At 36.8% G+C, this 22,326-nt stretch overlaps 1 protein-coding gene across 3 annotated transcripts in view; it reads left to right on the forward strand.

Annotated features, from left to right (window-relative positions):
• Window positions 1-22,326, forward strand: part of SREK1 (splicing regulatory glutamic acid and lysine rich protein 1) — a 48,658-nt gene that overhangs the window by 16,559 nt on the left and 9,773 nt on the right. For all 3 annotated transcript variants that reach the window (XM_047729104.1, XM_047729105.1, XM_047729106.1), the window contains 8 exons: window positions 54-169; window positions 5,929-6,093; window positions 6,231-6,409; window positions 7,562-7,692; window positions 8,558-8,672; window positions 13,856-13,975; window positions 14,328-14,696; window positions 18,660-18,755. In XM_047729104.1, coding sequence (XP_047585060.1) covers window positions 54-169; window positions 5,929-6,093; window positions 6,231-6,409; window positions 7,562-7,692; window positions 8,558-8,672; window positions 13,856-13,975; window positions 14,328-14,696; window positions 18,660-18,755 — 1,291 coding nt within the window. The remainder of the gene's footprint in view (window positions 1-53; window positions 170-5,928; window positions 6,094-6,230; window positions 6,410-7,561; window positions 7,693-8,557; window positions 8,673-13,855; window positions 13,976-14,327; window positions 14,697-18,659; window positions 18,756-22,326) is intronic.

A 22,326-nucleotide genomic window follows, 5' to 3' on the forward strand; every position in this document is an offset into this window, starting at 1 on the left:
AAAGTTTGTGTGGTGTTTCTGCTTTCCATAATGTTTGGAACTTGCCTCTGCAGGTAAAATTCCAGAGGAATCCAAAGCCCTCTCTTTATTGGCTCCTGCTCCAACCATGACAAGTTTAATGCCTGGTGCAGGCTTGCTTCCCATACCGACCCCAAATCCCTTGACTACAGTAAGTATTCCACACCCTCTTCTGAGAGAGATTTATGTTGAATTGTGTAATCATGTGAATAAAGAGCTTAGAAAATTATTTGTTTTGAATCTTTTTTCCTTTTTTTTAATTGAAAAGGATTCAAAATGTCTACTTAACCCCCCCCACCGCCCCGCCACGTTATCACTGACTTAAACTGATTTTTGGAAATACTTCTGAAGTAATAGGGCATTCATTTAAATTTGAGAACTAAAATAGATTATTCATTAGAGAATCACTTATTGAAACCCAGCATTTTAGATTGCATGGGGAATTGGAAAATCTAGGTAACTATATTTCCCAGTTCAAGAGGACTAAATCTATTGAAGTAAAATAAAATAAAATGAATCACAGCTTTCTAACAGAAGAAAAATATCTCAGAGAAACATTTGTCTGATACTGAGAAAATGTAACAAGGTAAAAATATGCTTTCATTAACCACATAGAGTTAATGAAATAGGAATTTAATACCTCCTTTGTGATTTCTAAGAGCGGTAAATAAAGATTTTGCTGTTACTGGGCTCTTGTCATATTTGTTTTAGAGAAGGGTCATTTTTCTTCAGAAATGAATGCAAGACAAAATATAAAGCTCACCTTAATTCTGTGGTGTGTCTTAGCTTTGTGGTGTTGGGACTGTTTAGGGAGTGAACTAATACTAACTTTATGATAGTAGTTTTTTTTAAATACTGTTTTTTGGGGGCATCTGGGTGGCTCACTTGGTTGGGTGTCTGCCTCCTGCTCACGTCATGATCACAGGGTCTTGGGATCGAGCCCTGAGTTGGGCTCCTTGCTCAACAGGGAGTCTGCTTCTCCCTCTCCCTCAGCCTGCCATTCCCCCTGGTTGTGCTCTCTCCTTCTCTGTGTGTCAAATGATTTGAATAAAAATCTTAAAAAAATAAATAAGCATTTATTTAAAAAAATACTTTTTTTCTTTGTTTTTCCTTTTTAAAGATCTTATTTTTAAGTAATCTCTACACCCAGTGTGGGGCTTGAACTCACAACCCTGAGATCAAGAGTTGCATGCTCTACCAACTGAGCCAGCCAGCCCTCCCCACCCCACCTTTTTTTTAAAGTAAGTTCTCCCACTATAGGGGTCGACTCACCTGGAGAACAAGGGTCTCATGCTCTACTGATTAAGCCAGCCAGGTGCCCCTTTGATGGAAGTTCATTTACTAAAGTTCTAAAAGTGGTCTGTGAAACTTTGAAGTGCAAAATTTTGGGTCTTTTCTTTACATAGTATTGTACTACTGGAGACCTGCATTGCGATTGCTGGTGGGAAAATGCTTTTTATTTTTATTTATTTATTTTTTTTGGTCAGGGGGATGTTTTTTATTTTTATTTATTTATTTATTTTGGGAGGGGTGGAAAGAGAGGAGGGGCAGAGGGACATGGAAAGAGAACTCACAACCCCAAGATCATGACTTGAGCCCACATCAAGAGTTGGATACTTAACTGAGTCACACAGGTATCCCCCCTTTTTTTAAAAAAAGTTTAAATTAATTTTTTTTTTTTTTTAATTTCTTTTCAGCATAACAGTATTCATTGTTTTTGCACCACACCCAGTGCTCCATGCAATACGTGCCCTCTCTAATACCCACCACATGGTTTGGGGGAACCAACCCCCGGTACTCCCTCCTTTTATTTTATATTTATAAAATAAATAAATATATTTTAGAGAGAGAAAGAACATGAGTGGAGGAAGGGGCAGAGGGAGAGAGAATCTCAAGCAGACTCCTGGCTGAGCGAGGAGCTCTGACACAGGGCTTGGATCTGATGATCCTAATAAGATCGTGACCTGAGAGGAATGAGCCACCCAGGCATCCCAGGAAAATATTTTTTTTTTTTTAAAGATTTTATTTATTTATTAATTTGTCAGAGAGAGAGCATAATCAGGCAGAGTGGGAGGCAGAGGCAGAGAAAGAAGCAGGCTCCCCTCTCAGCAAGGATCCCGATGCAGGACTTGATCCCAGGATTCCAGGGTCATAACCTGAGCCGAAGGCAAGCAGCTTAACCAACTGAGCCACCCAGGTGTCCCCCAGGAGAATACTTTTTAATTCAACATCTGATCGTTTGAGTTAAGCTTTTTACAAATGTTCTAGAAAATTTTATTTGGGTTATATTCTGGTATATTTTAACATTTAATTCCTGGATCACTATCTTTTTTTTTTTTTTTTTTTTTTTTTTTTTTTTTGGCACATTTTTTTTTTTTAAAGATTTTATTTATTTATTTGTCAGAGAGAGAGGAGTGAGAGTGAGCACAGGCAGACAGAGTGGCAGGCAGAGGCAGAGGGAGAAGCAGGCTCCCCGCCAAGCAAGGAGCCGAATGCGGGACTCGATCCCAGGATACCGGGATCATGACCCGAGCTGAAGGCAGCTGCCCAACCAACTGAGCCACCCAGGCGTCCCTGGATCACTATCTTTTTTTCAGAAAGTATTATCTTGCTATCTTGACGATTCTTTTTTTTTTTTTTTTTTTTTTTTTTTAAGATTTTATTTTTATTCATTTGACAGAGAGAGAGAGAGATCATAAGTAGGCAGAGAGGCAGGCAGAGAGAGGGGGAAGCAGGCTCCCCGCTGAGCAGAGAGCCCGATTTGGGGCTTGATCCCAGGACCCTGAGATCATGACCTGAGCTGAAGGCAGAGGCTTAAACTGAGCCACCCAGGTGCCCCTATCTTGACGATTCTTATGGTTTATTTAGCAACAGCATAATGTTTTTATTTAATTTGTTGCCTTGAGGGGAAATGGTTTTCTCTAAATTCATCTGTAGATATCTATTATTTTGAAATTTAATTTATGAACAATTTGAATAGAAAATGGGACAGGTGGCCCACTGTGACTTGGCTCCTGCTTAACTCTCTGACATTTTTCCTACCTGTTTTCCTGGCTTACTCTACTTCAGCCATATTGGCTTTGTTGTTAGACATGCCAAGCATATTTTTGCCTTATGGCTTTTGTACTTACTCATCTTTTGCTTAGAACATTTTGTTTTCAGGAGGCCATGGTTTCCATGTCAGAAGGCAAAAGTGTTACATCAGGAGCCTAGGTAATGTTTTAACCCATTGAAGACCAACAGGGTAACTAAATAATGTGGGTTTTTTTAGATCAGGGCTAGAAAGTAGAGTAATCAAAACAAAGGTAATTGTATTGTTACAGAGCATCCACATTCAGTACAACTTTCTGCTCTGCTGAAAATGTCTTTGTCTGTACTATCAAGTGTCATAGCCACTATAACGTGTGCCTGTTGAGCACTCGAAATGTGTCCCTAAATTTTAATTAAAATTCAGATAGCTGTATGGGGTTAGTGAGCACCATATTAAATAGCATAGGTATAGCAGAATGGTATAGTAAAAAGAAGACAGGAAAAAAATTTCTAAAAAAGAACTGAATGATCTTAAGTTTGAGAAACAAAGAGGTTGGATTAGATTATTTGGAAAAAAAAAAAAAAAAAACATTCCGTGTGTGTGTGTGTGTGTGTGTGTGTGTGTGTGTGTGTCTGTCTGTCTATCTGTCTGTCTATCTGTCTAATGTCCCAGTGGAGAAAATTTGCAGGTTAAAGGGATTGACAACTAGGAGTGCCTGAAAAGGTTTGTTGAATACTTAAAATCCCTTCAAAACTAAGAAATAAAACAAACAAAACTAAGAAATAGTCATATTTGTGATTTAACTTAATGGTATATAATAATTCTTTTGTACAGTAAAAAAAAAATTTAGTGACTCAAACATCTGTGTACAGGATAAGGTGTGGGAGGAGGATAAAGGAGTGTCAATACATAAGCAAAACGTGGAGAAAAACTAGGCTCAAAGGGTGATAGCCTTGACTCCCATCACCACCTGTTTTGAATTAAGATATTTTATACAACTTTAGAATAACTTGAAATGGTGGTGCTGAGCAACAAATCCAAGATCTGTTAATAGCAAGACACCACAGATTATAATAAATACTATGAAGAAAAACAGGTGTTAGAAAGTAAAGCTTTATATAAAGTCAGGGAAAGCTCTTGGAGGGGACAGGTGACCTGATGCTTGAAGGATTTGACTGGCAGAAGATGAGGAAGAGTTTTTTGACAAGAAATTCCAAGCAAAAGCTATAACGTGGGAAAAACTTTGTCTTCAAAGTAGAGTGGCAGTCAGTATAGTTGAAGCTTAGGAAATGGGGGCAGTGGTAGTATATATTTTGAGATACTAGAGGGATAGATAGTATACTGATTTTAGGACTTTTGGGCCATGGAAAGGAATTTGAATTTTATTCAAAAGGTAATTAGAAACCATTGGTTAGGGGCACCTGGGTGGCTCAGTGGGTTAAAGCCTCTGCCTTCGGCTCAGGTCATGATCCCGGGGTCCTGGGATCGAGCCCCGCATCGGGCTCTCTGCTCCGAAGGGAGCCTGCTTCCTCCTCTCTCTCTGCCTGCCTCTCGGCCTACTTGTGATCTCTGTCTGTCAAATAAATAAATAAAATCTTAAAAAAAAAAAAAAAAAAGAAACCATTGTTTAGCTTTAAGCAGGGTAAGACATAATTTGACATTTTAAAAAGAAAATACACAGGCTGTTAGGACAGTGTAAGTGATACTTGTTTCATCAATTTAATGCTTTCACCTTTAGGAAGTGTTTTTATGTGGTATTTGTTTAATCTTAGTTTTGTAGCATTATGTAGTCAGTGCTCAAAATTTTCTTTCTTTATTTGGACTGGGGGGGAGAGAGAAAGAAAGAGAGGGAGGGATTGGGAGGGGCAGAGAGAATGTTAAGCAGTCGCCATGCCCAGCGCAGAGCCTGACACAGGGCTCCATCTCACAACCCTGAGCTGAAAAGGAGTTGGATGCTTAACTCACTGGGCCACCCAGGCGCCCCAGTGCCCCAACTTTTCTTAAATCTTATAAATGGAAATGAAAGTTGTAATTTTTTCCCCTTGAAATGTTTTCTCATTAATTCTGCAGTCTTCTGTTTTCAAATTTTGAGATTTTCTATCTTTCCTAGTTTAAGTTCATATTAAAAATATATTCCTTGGGGCGCCTGGGTGGCTCAGTGGGTTAAAGCCTCTGCCTTTGGCTCAGGTCATGATCCCAAGGTCCTGGGATTGAGCCCCGCATCTGGCTCTCTGCTCAGCAGGGTGCCGGCTTCCTCCTCTTTCTCTACTTGTGATCTCTGTCAAATAAATAAAATCTTAAAAAATATATATATATATATATATATATATATATTCCTTAACCCTTGAACTAAAAACTAAATTTAGTAATGTTATGAAAGATCATTCAAAGCTTTTGTCCTCTTCCCATCAAAGTATATATAAGTTCAGTTTCTTTTCTTAGGTAAACTTTGTCCCTGTTTCAGTTTTAGACTGTGCATGGTAGTACCTTGCTTTTACCACTTGGCAGCTGAGTAGCTTTGTGAAATTTATTTAACCTCTATAAGTCTTTTTCTTTATCTGTGAAATTGGCATAGTATTCATACAGCAACTTTATAGGACCTAAGTGCTGTAATAATGAGCATTGACTGTTCATTTTTAGTTTCAACTTTGAAAGTAATTGAAATACCCAGATAGTTAAGAATTATGTTGTATTTCTAATTACACGCTGAACTACGGTGACCTCCTCCTCAATAATTCAGACATATACCTGGCTTAAAGTTAGGACTCTGTAGTCACCTTCCATTCTTGTAGAGTTGATCATTTTCTTTTTAAAGTTAAAGAATAGTAATCTTGAATACTAACAGGAAGTATGTGTTCTTTCTTTTTTTAAATTTATAGTTGGGTGTTTCCCTTAGCAGTTTGGGAGCTATACCAGCAGCAGCACTAGACCCCAACATTGCAACGCTTGGAGAGATACCACAGCCACCACTTATGGGAAATGTGGATCCTTCCAAAATTGATGAAATTAGGAGAACAGTCTATGTTGGCAATTTGAATTCCCAGGTAACTAATTTAAGGAAAAACTAAGTGGTAGGTCCTCTTACTCTTTACCCCTTCTTCAAAATGATAGCGATTGACAAATATTTACGTAATTTTAAAAAAAGAATATACTTTATTAAAGCGTGACTTTGTTTCTTCAGACAACAACAGCTGATCAACTACTTGAATTTTTTAAACAAGTTGGAGAAGTGAAGTTTGTGCGGATGGCAGGTGATGAGACTCAGCCAACTCGGTTTGCTTTTGTGGAATTTGCAGACCAAAATTCTGTACCAAGGGCCCTTGCTTTTAATGGAGTTATGTTTGGAGACAGGCCACTGAAGTAAGAAACCCTAAACAAAGAAATTTTAATGATTTTGGAAAAACTTAAAGTATTTCTGATGTAATTAAGGCTTTTTTTTTTCTTTTTAATAGTAATTGGCAATTTGTGGAAAGGAAGACTTTGTGTTAAGTATAAATGAAATACATTAAGTTACCATTTTAGCCTTTAAAGTTGTATTTGAAGACATTTTCTATTTTATAAGCTCTAATTTGATGTTAACATTATATACCCTATATAATGGTTATAAGTCTTTTCTCATAAGCTCTAATAAAGCAGATTGGGTTTGGGTTAGGACTAGACTAAGGGATGGTTGAACATATGAAATGAACTTAGAGTAATAAATTTTGGTAAATCCAGAATCCCAGGAGGAAAATAATATTAAGTACCCAGAAGTGTTTTAAATCATACATTTTGAGTTTTAATATTTTCTCATATCCTTGTGTGCAAAATGAAAAATTGGTATAGACTTTATATACTCAAGATCAGAAGTTCTATTTCTTGCAGATTATTAAGGCAACAGTTTTATCTAAATTTCATAGGTAATTGCTTTAGTTATATAGCTTGATCGGGATTCAGCTATGAAAGGACGAAATACCTCATTTAGTGAATGCCTGTCTTAGTGTGAAGGGGGTAAAGTGAGACTCACCAGATTCATTTATGTGCGTCAGAGAAACCCCTTCTGATCTGATAGGGAAGAGTTTTATCAGGTGCTTTTCAGATTTGCAGCTGTATCTGACTCACCCATGGTTCAGGGTTAATTAAAATTGTACACATATATAGCCTCTCCTGCATTCTCCCAGTGTGTAGAGATATCAATGAAATCTTATACTCTAAGATGAGAAATGATGCATTTTAATACTGATGTCAGGATTTTAATTTATTATAATTCTAAATTGTTTGGATATATTCAAGTTGTTAAGGAGTCAGCTAGGTTCAGTTTTTCTTCTCTCCTCTTGGCTCTGGTAGCAAGAGATAAAGATGGGTGGTAATGAGGGTTTTGATGTTGGTTTTGATTATTCTGTATTTAGCTGTATCATTCTTAATGTGCTTTCGACATGTCCTCAGATTTATAAATATGTGTATCATAAACATTTGTTTCATGTTTTGTAAAATATGGTGTGTATTTGTGATATGCTAATATTTTTAATTTAGAATTAATCACTCCAACAATGCAATAGTAAAACCCCCTGAGATGACACCTCAGGCTGCAGCTAAGGAGTTAGAAGAAGTAATGAAGCGAGTACGAGAGGCTCAGTCCTTTATCTCAGCAGCCATTGAACCAGGTAAGGTCACAGTGTTGTTACATAGGTCACATAGAACCATAGAACTGGAAGGAATTTTAGAAGTTACCTTGTTTAGTCCCTCCATTTTACAAACAAGAAGACTGAAACTCGAGAAAGAGTAAGTGACTTATTAGTGTCAAAGGTCAAAGAACTGGTTAGCACAAATGTTGTTTTCCCGTGATACTGAATTGAGGCACATTAGCTTGAGTTAATCAGTTCTTTATGTTTTTGTAGCAAAGTCAGTGCTCACAGCTGATTGGCTTAAAGCAAAGTATAAATGTTATTGTGAGGCTAAAACTAAGAATAAATATAATTAAAACTTTATAATCAAGCAGGCTCACTTTCCTTCAGTGGTTTCATTTTAAAAATAGGAAAGAGCCCATGATTAGCAAAACACAAAGACCCATTTTAGCAAGGTAAAGGAACACCTATTCAGACTTTTATGTTGCTTACTGAAAGTTAAAAACCAATCTAAAAATGTCTAGGTGGTTTACAGTTGAGCAAATTTTCTACATTTGCACTCAGAATTTAAGCTTCACTGCTAGCAAAATAAATGGAGAGAAGATTTAAAATCGTTGTCCTAGGAATTACAGACATGTTATAATCGTACATTATGGCAGCAACAAAATATTACGAACAGCTGTTTATAATCATCTGGTTTATATGTACTGCTGCAGGGTGGCTGCACTCAACGAGTTTATGCAATGACTTTCTTGGATGTTTCTGAAGGATAATTGCACAGGAGGAGGATGTACAGAGAGTAGGCCCCTTGCACTATATGTGGTACATTCCACTTGTGCCTGATTATTAACTGGGATCTTTAATTGTTCTGAGCTTACACTGCAAAGTGGTTTTTTCCTCCCAGAGTCTGGAAAGAGCAATGAAAGAAAAGGCGGTCGATCTCGTTCCCATACTCGTTCAAAATCCAGGTCTAGCTCAAAATCCCATTCTAGACGAAAAAGATCGCAGTCAAAACACAGGTGAGAATTTCTGCTATCATTTTTAAAATTTTTGGTCTTGTATTTAAGATTGTTAAGATTTTCTGAGTTTTTGTTTACATATCAGAATTTAGAAACTTCAGCGGAGTTCACCAGGAATTATGCTTATCATTAAATGTTGCTTTAATTATAATAATGTAGTTGAGAATGAAATTTTAGCTAATTGATATATAATTTTTATTATCTCAATTAATTTTCAGTTTCAGAAGTTGGTTTTCTGTCTTAAGGTGCTCTATTCCTTATTCTTCTAAGAATAAACTAGTCTTAATACAGAACTGGCAGAAACTTTTCCTTCTTTTTCTTGAGAAAAAGGAACATACATGTTTGGTGATGCTGAAATATTGTTGAAGTAGCAGCCCCCTCCCCCCCGCCCCCAAGTCTCCTCAAGACTTAGGGAGTAGCACCTCATATCTTGGATTCCAGTACCTACCCGTCTCTAGTGCCATGAGTCAAATGAGGTGCTTTATTAAATCTTTGATATTCTCGATGATAAGAGCCTCTCCTGCACCCACTTTGGGATCTGAAACACAGCAGCTTTAGCTTCAAATATTGTATTATGCTAAAGTTCTGTTTCTGTTCTGTTTGTCTTACTTTGGAACCTAGTTCTGTCATTTTAATTTTCTTTTTTTAAAAAATCTGTTAAGGGAGTGCCTGAGTGGCTCAGTTGGTTAAGTGTCTGCCTTTGGCTTAGGATGCTGGGATCAAGCCCTGCATCTTGGGCTCCCTGCTCAGTGGGGAGCCTGCTTAACCCTCTCCTTTCCCCTGCTTATGCTCTCTGTGTCAAATAAATAAAATCTTAAAAAATAATAATAATAAATAAAAAATCTGTTCTGTTGTACTTAGTCTGAATGTGAACTTGGCAACAGCATTTTCATTTGGAAGTGCCCTAAGAATCATGTTTAAAGTGAAAAATTTTATTGTCTTCTCTAAGATATGGAGGGAGGTGTTACTGAAATGTGAGACTGTATATAGTGGATCCTAATTGCATGTTAATATGTATACACATACTTAAGTCTAAAGAGAAGAGGTAGGAAACAGTCTCTCTGTGTGTGTGTGCATGGCGTGTGTGGTGGTATTAGAGAAGGAGGAAGGTTTGAGAGGAGGAGAAAAGGGAACCAGCATACTGTATGTTGAACCTCATCAGCAAGCTCACTTTAGTCTATTTTTCTATGATACTAAGGAAATTGAAGCAGTGAGAAAGGAAAAAATGGTATTCTTTGTTTGACTCTAGTAAGCTATACTTCTAGCTATTTATTGGTGTATACTTCTCCATAATTCTTAGTTTGTGTGGTCTCTTTTGGGATATGGTTTTACTGCCCCCCACCCCAAGGTGTTCCAGTAAGGCAAGTTCAGATCCAAGTGAAGGAAGTTGTTACATGTACAGGGAAGAGGTCACAGCCACAGAAGCCTGAGTTGGAGAAGGAAAGTGGTATTGAAGGAGTGGTACTAGATTGTGGATTTCTGCAGGTTGACAGGATGTGGTGAAGGTAAAGGAGATAAAAGAAATAAAAAATTGAGCTCAAGAGTAATTACTTCTTTTTTGAGAAGGAAAGAGACCAGTGACCTGAATCTCATTTTGTGACCCAAGAGCTGTGCTTCAAATCTAATACCTTACTGGTTTTCTAAGGCTGGAAAAAAGGAAAACATGATTAACATCAGTTTCCTTGATAATCTCTGTGAAGATTTATCTATTGGAGCAAATTTACTTAACTCTCTGCTTTAAGGTGCCTGCTTTTATCATTTTAAGTATATTTGGATATTTTCCCTTTCTAAGGGTTAGTAGGGGAAGGATTTTTCAGTCTAAAATGAAACTTGTTAGTTACTGTTCTTAAGTCATGAGAGTGTTCTCCTGAAGGTTTGTCTATGTAGCATTGGAAATTACTTGCTTTTGGCATACACACATATACATGTAACACTCTCATATATTTATGTAGTATATAAATTTATATTACACTAAATTTATACTAACAGTATAAATATACTAAATTTATTAAAGTTTGAATTTACTAAAGTAAATTTATACTATACTAATTTTTACACATGTATAGAAACACATGTAGCCTTTACTGAGTTCATAAAGAAATACAAAAGAATAAAGGTTCTTTTTAAGGGGGGAAAAAATCCCTTGAAATCCCTGAAAATATTTGACTTAAGGATCTTGGTACGTAAGGAACTTCCCCTCAGCTCTGGCTCTGCCCCACTAGACTTATTATCAGGAGTGTGAGTTTTGGGAGCCTTTGCTCTTGAAGGCTTACCCTCTTCTACTTTCTCAGCATTCTCAGATGCTTCTGGAGCCTCCCTCTAGCCGCTATCCTTTCCCTGTTCCTTCCCCTTGTATGGTAGGAGGCAAGAAGGGGTTTCTTGTCACTATGACCTTGGCTAGGACCAGGGAGATGTATTTTGACTTTGCTCAAATTTTTATATGTGTTTTTTTCAAGGGCAGTGTTAGAAAAGGTGGGTAGTATTGTAATTAATATATTTTAAAGTTAAGTAACCTTGACAGACCAGCATGGGAACTATAAGACATTTTATAGTACTTTAATGGTAAACAGCAGACTTAGAATTGAACTTTGATGAGACATGATGGTAAGTTGCCCTGTATTTACATTTTAATTTATAAATGTGGTTTTGCACATGCTTAAATGAGATCTCCTAATGATAACTCAAGTCTTTCTCTTTGGTTGGATTAGATTTGCTCTTGACTTGAAGCTTTTTGCATTCCTAATCAGAACACTTATTTGGAGGTGACTAGTGGATGAAATAGGGACATGAAAGTTTTTAATGTCAAAATTAAAATATAGTAATTACTCTTGGGACTTTGAAACTCTGAGGACCTATAGGGTAAGGTAGGAATCCAAATGATCAGTGTTTTTAAAATTAATTCTTGCTAAGGCTATGTCTAATTTTTTAAAAGGTGTTTCTTTGCTTAATTAAGGTTGGAAAGCAGTGTTTGAGGAAAACAAAATTACTATGTATATTTTTAGCAAGGTTAACTAGAACAAAAATGTAAAGACTTTCTATTAAGTACATAGAAGCAAAGGCCTTATAAAACATTCCCCTCATGTGGATGTCTGTAAATGGATTAAAAATGGCTTAAGTTTTGCAGTTTTGCCTTAATACCCAGCACACGACCCTTTATCTCTTGAGTTATTAAAGATGTCAGCAAACTGGCTTTTCTTTCTCTATTAAAAATATGGTATTTTTATTACCAGATAAATGTATAATTTTTAAAGCCATAAAATAGATAAGTGGTTCGGTTGAAAATTAGCTATTGGAAAACATTTTAAGTACTGAAAAATGTGTTTAAAAAAAAAACAGGATTTCATTATTCATTAAAAATTGTCTTGAGATTTTTCTGGCTTCTTAGCATACCACAAGCATTTAACTGTATGTATTTCTTTTATAGATCTTTGCTTTAACTTAACTCATGAAAACATGACTATCAAGATGAATTTTAATTATATAAAGCATACTTGTGGAAGTTCATTTGATCTCCTTGGAATAAAGCTGTAACTTAAAGTTTTCATTTATGTTAATTGTTAATGCTGATGATCTTGAAAATTAAGAATTTTGAACATTTACTCTGTGCCTGACACAGTTAGGCAGTCATTCATGCATCATCTGATTCAGTCCTCATGACACCCCTAGGCGATATAGGTCTGATTCTCCAACTTTGTAGATGAAGAAACTAGGCTTAGCGAGGGTAAGCGAGTAGCCAGAGTTCTCACAGCTAGTATGTGGCAGAGCTGAATGTCAGAGCCAGATTGTTTTGCTCCAGAGCTGGTGAGTCTTGTCACTTTGTTATTTGTGTGCATTCAGTTTTATTATATTTTAATAAATAGTTACTAGGATAAAAATTAGAATATATAAGCACTATTTCAGTGGGAATAAGGAGCCTATAGAATTTCAGAATTGGAGTGACCTTTATTTTTCCCACAAGAATTCTAGTAATAAAGGTTTTTTTTAGGGGCACCTGGGTGATTCAGTCAGTTAAGTGTGTGCTTTTGGCTCAAGTCATGATCTCAGAGTCCTGGATTTGAGCCCCACATTGGGCTCCCTGCGTCTGCTTCTTCCTCTCATCAACCCCTCCCTCCCCCTCTTGTGCTCACATTCAAATAAAATCTTAAAAAAAGGGCACCTGGGTGGCTCAGTGGATTAAGCCGCTGCCTTCGGCTCAGGTCATGATCTCAGAGTCCTGGGATCGAGTCCTGCATCGGGCTCTCTGCTCAGCAGGGTGCCTGCTTCCCTCTCTCTCTCTCTGCCTGCCTCTCCATCTACTTGTGATCTCTCTCTGTCAAATAAATAAATAAAATCTTAAAAAAAAAAAAATCTTAAAAAAAGGGGCGGGGGGCGGTGCCTGAATGGCTCAGTCTGTTAAGCGTCTGCCCTAGGCTCAGGTCATGATCCTGGAGTCATGGGATTGAGGCCCACATCAGGCTCCCTGCTCGGCAGGGAGTCTGCTTCTCCCTCTGTCTGCTGTTCCCAGAGTTTATACACTCTCTCTCTCTTACTCTCGTTACATATCAAATAAATAAATATTTAAAAAGGAAAAAAAAGGTTTCTTTTAATAGCTATGTTTATGTAGTTATAAAATCAAGAGGTCTTGCAGATCCAGCATTTAATTATCTGTAGCTTCAACTCATGAGTAATGTTTATTTTCCTGTCATACTAGCAGTGTAATTAGTACTGTGCTTCCTTAATACATTCTTAATATATGTTACGACAGACATCACACTGTCAGAGAAACTCTTGAGCCAGAAAACCACTGTTTGTCAGAGTATCACCATTAACAGTTCAATTACATGCAAGTTAAGAGTTTAATTTAATTTATAGTATAAAAACTTGTTCTGTGGGAGAAGTCATGTGGTAACAGGCATATAATAATTAGCATGGGAAAGCCATACTTGAAAATAATAGCTTCAGTCTGACATAGAAAATAATGTAATTTCTTTCTCTGTATTCTGAAAATGAACTGTTTGGTAAAGTTGCTAATAAATAGTTTATTTCAAATAATCTGACTGAGGCGTTATGTAATAGAGAATTTTAAAATACTAATATTGTTGGGATCGGTTTTAAAATTTTCTTACTTGAAAGACATCTTAAATTTTTAAAAATTAAAATTGTAAGAGTAAGTTTTGACATTCTAACAACTTGTTTTTCTTTAGGAGTAGATCCCATAATAGGTCACGTTCAAGACAAAAAGACAGACGTAGATCTAAGAGCCCACATAAAAAACGCTCTAAATCAAGGGAGAGACGGAAATCAAGGAGTCGTTCACGTTCACGGTGAGTCTTGGGGAAATTAGCGGTAATTTTTCTCATGGCTTCATTTGTTAAAAAATTATTGTGGTTTAGGTTTTTAATGAGAGACATTTAATTTTTTTTATTGCTTTAGTAGTGATTAATATTGATTGCCATTGATTTGAATCTGGTGATCAGAATGACTCCTGAGGTTTCTAAAATACGTAATTAAATTGGGTAACTGTTTCATCTAATAGCCTCATGTACACCTGGGTTATATAGAAATTATCATGTATTACAAGCTAGTATAAGTTGTTTTGTTGAAGAAAGGGAGGTCCTTTTTGGGGAGTAGAATAATTTTAGTTGTGAATTTATTTATTTATTTTTGTTTTTAAAGGGACAAGAGAAAAGACACCCGAGAAAAGATCAAAGAAAAGGAAAGAGTGAAAGAAAAAGATAGAGAAAAGGAAAGAGAAAAAGAGAGAGAGAGGGAGAAGGAACGTGAAAAAGAAAAGGAACGGGGTAAAAACAAAGACCGGGATAAAGAACGGGAAAAGGACCGGGATAAAGACAAGGAAAAGGACAGAGAGAGAGAGCGGGAAAAAGAACATGACAAGGAGCGAGACAAGGACAAGGAACAGGACAAAGAAAAGGAACGAGACAAGGACAGATCCAAAGAGATAGATGACAAAAGAAAGAAGGATAAAAAATCCAGAACACCACCCAGAAGTTACAATGCATCAAGAAGATCTCGTAGTTCCAGCAGGTTTGATAATGCTTAAAATTTTTATGAAGGGGTTTACTGATAACAAATGAGAATGTGAATTTTAACCAAGTGGGAAGTGGAAACAGTACATAAGTGGAAACAGTACAATAATACCAGAACGTTGCCCTTTAATTGCAGAATAAACATTTCTCTAGTAGAGCACTTGCCACAGTATTAGAATCTATGAGGTGGAAGAGATGATAATTGGGCAATTTGAAAAGTCTTAACTATCCTTTGTAATCCCTGGTATAAAACAGTGGCTGCTGCTGCTTATTTTCTTGTAGGATGAGATGGCAAGGACAAGGTTTTCTTTTTTCTTTCCCCTGCCCTTCTTTTTAACCCCTTGGTAAATTTTCGTATTCAGAATGCTTATTAAAATTTCATTTGTTTTTACTGCTCTGTTTTGTTGAGTGCATGACTTTTAAATTTTGGTTTTCCTTGATCTGTCAGTGTTAAGATTTTCCTTTTTTCTTAGGACTGTTCCGTCTATTAATAAGTACACTGCCACCAGGTGGCAGCAGGTTGCCATAGTAACAGCTGCAAAAAGAAGACCTAGACGTTCCTTGATTCAAGATTATCTAAACCTATATCCATTACTCCACATGATATAGTAACTGAGTAAATGGGAGTTCTTAATTTTTTTAGAAATAGATCTTAAAAATACTAAACAAAACACCTATTTTAGTAAGTTTTTATGACTTTTAAATTTGGTTTTTTCATAGAAGGTGATTGGAGATGAATGCATATTTCCTGTTTTTCTAACTTTGTGTTCTAGTAGCTTGTTCTTAATATACCAGTCTTCGGTTAGGTAATAGAAGATAATTGCAGGCGTTTGTTGAATGCTTTACCAAATGTCAGATTTTGTCTTGGCACAGTTTTTCATGACTAGCCTTACTTAATTGTCACAGTAAGTCTGTGAGAAGACTATTAACTATCATGGTTTCCAAGTGTGATAATACCACGGCTTAGGGGAGGTTTTCCATCTGCTCTGCACTTCCATAATTAGAAATATGGTAGTTCTTTCTCTTTTTAAGAGATTAAGTTTAATTGAGAATTCTCTAATCAGAACTTGGTACCTGCTTTAAGAAAGTACCGCAGAAGCATAAAGTTGAAAGTAATAGTGTATGTAAACAGACCACTGTTGTATTTCAGCACATTGAACCAGAAACTGAAGAATTAACTTAGCTTCTTTGCTGTGGACCTCAGTCAAGCCTTGCAACTATTCTTTTGCCGCACAGTGATTTTATTGATTGTCTGTCACACCTTCTTTTGTGTTTATGTGATCATTTAATTATTGCCCTTCATAACACAAAACAATGTTTTGGTTCCTTTTAAATTCAGTTGAATTTACTTTTTGGATGACTTTGAAATGTTTAGTTTTGTTGGGGGCCATTTTAAGTTGCTTGACATTTAAGGAAGTTCAGATGTTTACATTCATTCCTAAATATATTAACTAACCTCTAGGGCCTGGAAAAGAAAGGCTAACATTAGTTTCTAAAGGTTCAGAAGTTTGGGGCACCTGGGTGGCTCAGTGGGTTAAAGCCTCTGCCTTTGGCTCAGGTCATGATCCCAGGGTCCTGGGATCGAGCCCCGTATCGGGCTCTCTGCTTGGCGGGGAGCCTGCTTCCTCCTCTCTCTCTGCTTGCCTCTCTGCCTACTTGTGATTTCTCTCTGTCAAATAAATAAATAAAATCTTTTAAAAAAAAATAATAAAGGTTCAGAAGTTTGGTATGTTTTGTGCTTTCATAAGAGCTTGGTGAAGAGTTAAAATTTGTCATCTTTTAGCATTTTCCTGTTTTTTTTTGTGCTCTGATTTGTTTAGTAAACAGGAAACATTTTCATGGCTCAAAAATAGGGTATGTGGCATTTTATTTTCAACATTGTCCTCTAACCTACATTTTTAAAGAAATTTTGATACTTACACAACTTTCACAGTATTTTCAGTAACAAGCAGTAAAGCTAGTAAGGAGAAAGAGAAAATATTGACACTGAGTATATGCAGGACACTGTGCATGGTACTTATAGGTATCATCCTAAATCCTCATAACAGCACTATCAAGCTTAGTTATTAACCCCATTTTCCAGTTGGAAAAACTGAAACTCAGGTTAAGTAATATGGCCCTAGTCATGCAGCTGGTAAGTGGTGGAACTAAAATTTAAATCTAAGTGTAACCAGCTACAGTTCCTTTTACTACCCCTGACTGCCTCTTTCTCACCTAATTGGTCTTCTGGATTGCTGTCTGTCCAGACTTAGCTCTCATTATCATCAGCTGTTAGTTCCTAGATGTCTACCTATACACAGTGCTTCCTGAACAAAGTTAAACAGAACTGGTCACAGTGGAACCATTTTGTGGGTAAACAAAGTCTAAGATACATTGATATTCTCATGCTATAAAATAAGTATTTGTGGTACTTAAACTGAGCTGTTACAGAATGGCATTGACTTAATGGAATATCTTTCCCTAATTTTCACATTAGTCAGGAAGTATAATTTTGGGGTGTTTTGGGATAAAATTGGGTAATGGAGGAGAGATCTTGAGGTAAAATTGGAATTGATGGTGTTTTCAAAGTTCTTGGCTATTTTGGTCTTGACATACATTGTATCTACCACATCTGAGCATTATCTAATATTTATTTTATAATGAAAATTATAGGCAAAATGCTTCTTTAGCTTAGAATATTATTTATTTGTTTGACAGGGAGAGATCGCGGGGGGGCAGGGGAAGCAGGCTCCCCACAGAGCAGGTAGCCTGATGTGGGGCTCGATCCCCGGATCCCAGGATCATGACCTGAGCTGAAGGCATAGGCTTAACCCAGTGAGCCACCCAGGCACCCCTAGCCTAGAATATTCTTACTGAGGGTGGTGTGGAGAACTTGGATTCTAGGGGTTTTGGTTCTTTCACTTATATAGCCACTAATTATTAGAGCTCCTTGGGAGATGATTGGACACATTAATCATAGTAAGTATGTCCTCCTACCTCATCCCTGAATTATGGACATCTTGAAATTCATTGTTGCTCAGTTGACCACGCTGATAAATAAAGTCATTTGGTAACATATTAAACAAAATAGTTTTTAATAATACTAAACACTGTAATTCAGTGGTTATTTTTTATTTCATATTTAAGCCACCCCAGGTTTTAACTATTTTACTTCTGTCTAAGCAACTTGTTCATTCGGTTTAAATGAATAGAGCAATAAAATGGTAGGAAGTTGGAGGATAAAACAATTTCTCTGCAAAACAGATTAATGTAAATTATTTTTTAGAGACATTCTAAATGCTTGAATTTGGGAAGTTCACATTTTGGAAGCCAACTTAATCTTTTATAAAATAATCCACAGTGGGGCAGCAAGGAGTTAGATGCAGGACAAAGGATCTGGATAAGCAGAACATATTTTAGATGCTGGAGAAGAACATACTTAACTTGAAAGAATCTGAAATATCCATTGGTATTTTTTTCCATTCAGGAAATTAGTGTTCAAATAAACCAGATGAAAAGGAGTTTTCTCCCTTTTCTGTTATGAAATCTTAGAACATATTTTCATGTCTGTAAAATTTATGGTTCAAAATTTGACTTGCAGTAATATTAGATAATAGAACATGTTCTTGGGGGCCTGGGTGGCTCAGCTGTTAGGCATCTGCCTTCAGCTCAGGTCATGATCTCAGGTTCCTGGGATTGAGCCCTGCATCGGACTCCCTGCCTGGCAGGAATCCTGCTTCTCCCTCTCCCACTCCCCCTTGCTTGTGTTCCTTCTCTTACTGTGTTTCTCTCTGTCAAATCAATCAATCTCAAAAAAAAAAAAAAAAAAAAAAGGACATGTTCTTTAAAGGACATGAGTTTAAACTGGTCTTTGAAGACTGCTGTTAACTAGAGAGTCTTAAGGACCCTTTTGTTTTTGTGTATTTGAATTGCGCTTTATTAAAATTGCTGCATTTTTAAATGATATATTTTTGATTTTCAGGGAAAGGCGTAGGAGGAGGAGCAGAAGTTCTTCCAGATCACCAAGAACATCAAAAACTATAAAAAGGAAATCTTCTAGATCTCCATCTCCTAGGAGGTAGGTTGAAAGTGTGTACTAAATCCAAGGATGGAGCGGGGGAAGAAAATTTTTCTTTTTGATCTATTTTTAAACTTTTTATTTTGAATGAGTAATATGTTACACATTTGCATGTTCAGAAATCCCAACACTATAAAAAGTAATACATCATTTCACTTATGTACTACTCTGTGTCCATAAGTAGTGACTTCATTTTTTTGTATTGTATATCCTTCTGGTTTTGTGTAGAGATCTACAACATTGAAATTTATAGTTTCTTTTCATATTTCTTATCCAGAAGGTAGCACAAAAAAACACTTGTGCCCTTGCTTTTTGTCAGTCAACAGCCCAGAGACCTTTACGTATCCATCAGCGAGTGCTGCTTTACTCTTTTTTAGAACTGCATGGACTTCATTGTGTGGCAGTACTTTGGTTTATTTAACCAGCCTGCAGTAGTATGGGTTTGCTTAATTTTCCTGTATTATAAATTAGACCGTACTGTAGTGAGTACCTTTGGACTTAACTTCATTGTGTGCAGGTTATGTGGGAAAATTCCAAAAGTGGTATTGTTGGGTCACAGCTTAAGTGTGTTTATAATTTGGACAGGTGTTTCTTTATGCCCTCCAGATAGATTGGCAGCAGTTCGTGTGTCAGCTGGCTGTGTAGGAGACGGTCTGTTTTCTCTCAGCTGCACTGTATTATGTTACTGTAGTTGCAGGGTTTTGACTATCTGATAGATGAGAAATTGTCTCAGTATATAATCAGTAATTTTAGTTGCATTTCTCTGAAGAGTGAAGGTGACCTTTTCGTCATATATTTCAAGGCCATATATATTTCCTTTTCTGTGAATTGTTGGTATACTTGGGCCATTTTTTGGTGGGGTCTGCTTTTTGTTTTTTTGTTTGTTTTTAGAATTTTCTCTCAGGGGCTCTTTTTATATTAGAGTGATCTTTTTTTTTTTTTTTTAGTTTTGTTTTTATTTTTGTTTTGTGTTTTTGTTTTTAACAAGCTCTACCCCCAACATGGTGCTCGAACTCAAAACCCTGAGATCAAGAAGTTGCATGCTCTTCTGAGCCAGCCAGGCCCCCCGTATTAGGGAGATTAGTGATTTGATATGAGGTATCATTCCTACTTTGTCATTTCTTTTCAGAAAATATTATGAGACTTGATTTTTAAAAGGATTTTGATTTTTTTTATAATTACCCAAGTTTTTTCTTTTCTTTGTTTCTTTGTTTTTTTTTTTTTTCTTTCTTCAAAGTAGACTGTAAAACCAGTGTGGAGACTCAGACTCAAAACCCTAAGATTGAGGGTCACATGTTCTACTGACTAAGCCAGTTAGGTGCCCCTCAAATTTTTTCTTTTATGACTTCTGGATTTTGAGTCACATCAGATTAGGTCTTTTCTATTCTAAGATTATAATTGAATGCCTTCCATTGTTTCTTCTTATACTTTTATGGTTTTACTTACTGCATTAAAATCTTTGATCCATTAGGAGGAGGTCATCCTTATGTATAGTATGGCATGTGGGTCCAATTTTATTTTTCCATATGCTTTTCTTTTGATCAGTATCATTTATTAAAAACTCAGTTTTTCAAACTTTGATTTGTTATATTGCCTTTTCAGGTATTAAATATTTCTTTCTGTGTATGGGTCTATTTCTGGGCCCTTGCTGCTGCTGGGTTGGTTTGACTAATTATCATGTACCAATGCTCCAGGCTTTTTTTTTTTTTTTTTTAAAGATTTTATTTATTTATTTGACAGAGAGAGATCACAAGCAGGCAGAGAGGCAGGCAGAGAGAGAGGAGGAAGCAGGCTCCCTGCTGAGCAGAGAGCCCGATGCAGGGCTCGATCCCAGGACCCTGAGATCATGACCCGAGCCGAAGGCAGCGGCTTAACCCACTGAGCCACCCAGGTGCCCCTGCTCCAGGCTTTTTATTACTCAAATTGTGTAGTATTTTTTTAACATTTAGTCAGCCTGATCCTCCCCCACACTTCGACTGCTGTTTTTTGAGCATTTCTGACAATTCTTACCTGTTGTTTTTTTTTTCCATTTGAAAATATGAGTTGTTTAGGTTCTAGAAATAAAATCTGGAATAAAATCTAGAAATAAAATCTAGAAATAAAGTTAACTTAGGGGAAGTTGATAAATCAATTTTTTTAATAAATGAAGCTTTGTGATGGTGAGTTTTTCTCTACTGACTATTTTTCACTTTCTTAAACCATCCATAGTGTTATTTTAAGAATGTTTCAGTGTGGACGCCTGGGTGGTTCAGTGGGTTAAGCCTCTGCCTTTGGCTCCGGTCATGATCTCAGGGTCCTGGGATCGAGCCCCGCATCGGGCTCTCTGCTCAGAAGAGGGCCTGCTTCCCTGTCTCTCTCTCCGCCTGCCTGTCTGCCCACTTGGGATATCTCTTTCTTTTTCTCTCACTCTGTCAAATAAATAAATAAATCTTAAAAAAAAAAAGTTTCAGTATTTGTTTTGTACAGATTTTATGCAACTTCTAAGTTTATTCCTAGATCTCTTTTTGTTGTTGCCCTTGTTAATGAGGTTTTTTCTTTCATTATGTCCTCTCATTGCTGGTTGGGTTTGTGCTGCAAAGGAAGGTTATTGCATTCTGTGTATTTATTTTTCATTCCACTACCTTAATGAATGGGCATAGTTTTTCGGTTGGTTTTCCCTGGTTTTCTAGGTATAGAAAAGAGAAATTTATAAAAACCTCTGTCAGCGTGTTTCTCAGTAGGGGTCTTATGTTTACTTGCGTTGTTTTGGGGTGAGGATAATCGACGACATATGATACTGTAGTTGTAGGCCACATATGTATTTTTTTTTTTAAAGAATTTATTTATTTGACAGAGATCACAAGTAGGCAGAGGGGCAGGCAGAGAGAGGGGGGATAGCAGACTCCCTGCTGAGCAGAGAGCCCGATGTGGGGCTCGATCCCAGGACCCTGAGATCATGACCTGAGCCGAAGGCAGAGGCTTTAACCCACTGAGCCACCCAGGCGCCCCCACATATGTATTTTTAATACTTTGCTTATGAAAGATAAGACTTTTCAGTTAGGAACTCAAATTAGATAAAAAGATGTGTTCACAAAATTACTTTTTGCCTGTTTGTTGTGCATTGCTCCCCATTCACCTTCTGTAATCGATTGTTTTTATCCTTCCTGTGTTTCTTTTTGCAAAATTAAGCAGATGCATTGGTTAGAATAACTCCTTCCTTCACGAAAGATAGCATACATTATGTATATACTGTGTGTGTGTGTGTGTGTGTGTGTGTGAGAGAGAGAGAGAGACTACCTAGCCCCAACTACACCTGGGTTTATTTATTTATAGATTTAAAAGATTTTATTTATTTATTTGGCAGAGAGCACACAAGCTGGGGAGAGACAGGCAGAGGGAGAGGGAGAAGCAGGCTCCCTGTGGAGTAGGGTGCCCCTTGGAGGACTCGATCCCAAGACCCTGGGAGCATGATGGGAGCTGAAGGCAGATGCTTAACCAACTGAACATCCAGGCACTCCTTAGGTGTTTTTTTTTGTTTTGTTTTGTTTTTTTCTTTTGGAATTGAGAAATAATCACATGTCATAAAATTAAC

Source organism: Lutra lutra, chromosome 5 (genome assembly GCF_902655055.1).
Source record: "Lutra lutra chromosome 5, mLutLut1.2, whole genome shotgun sequence".
NCBI lineage: Eukaryota > Metazoa > Chordata > Mammalia > Carnivora > Mustelidae > Lutra > Lutra lutra.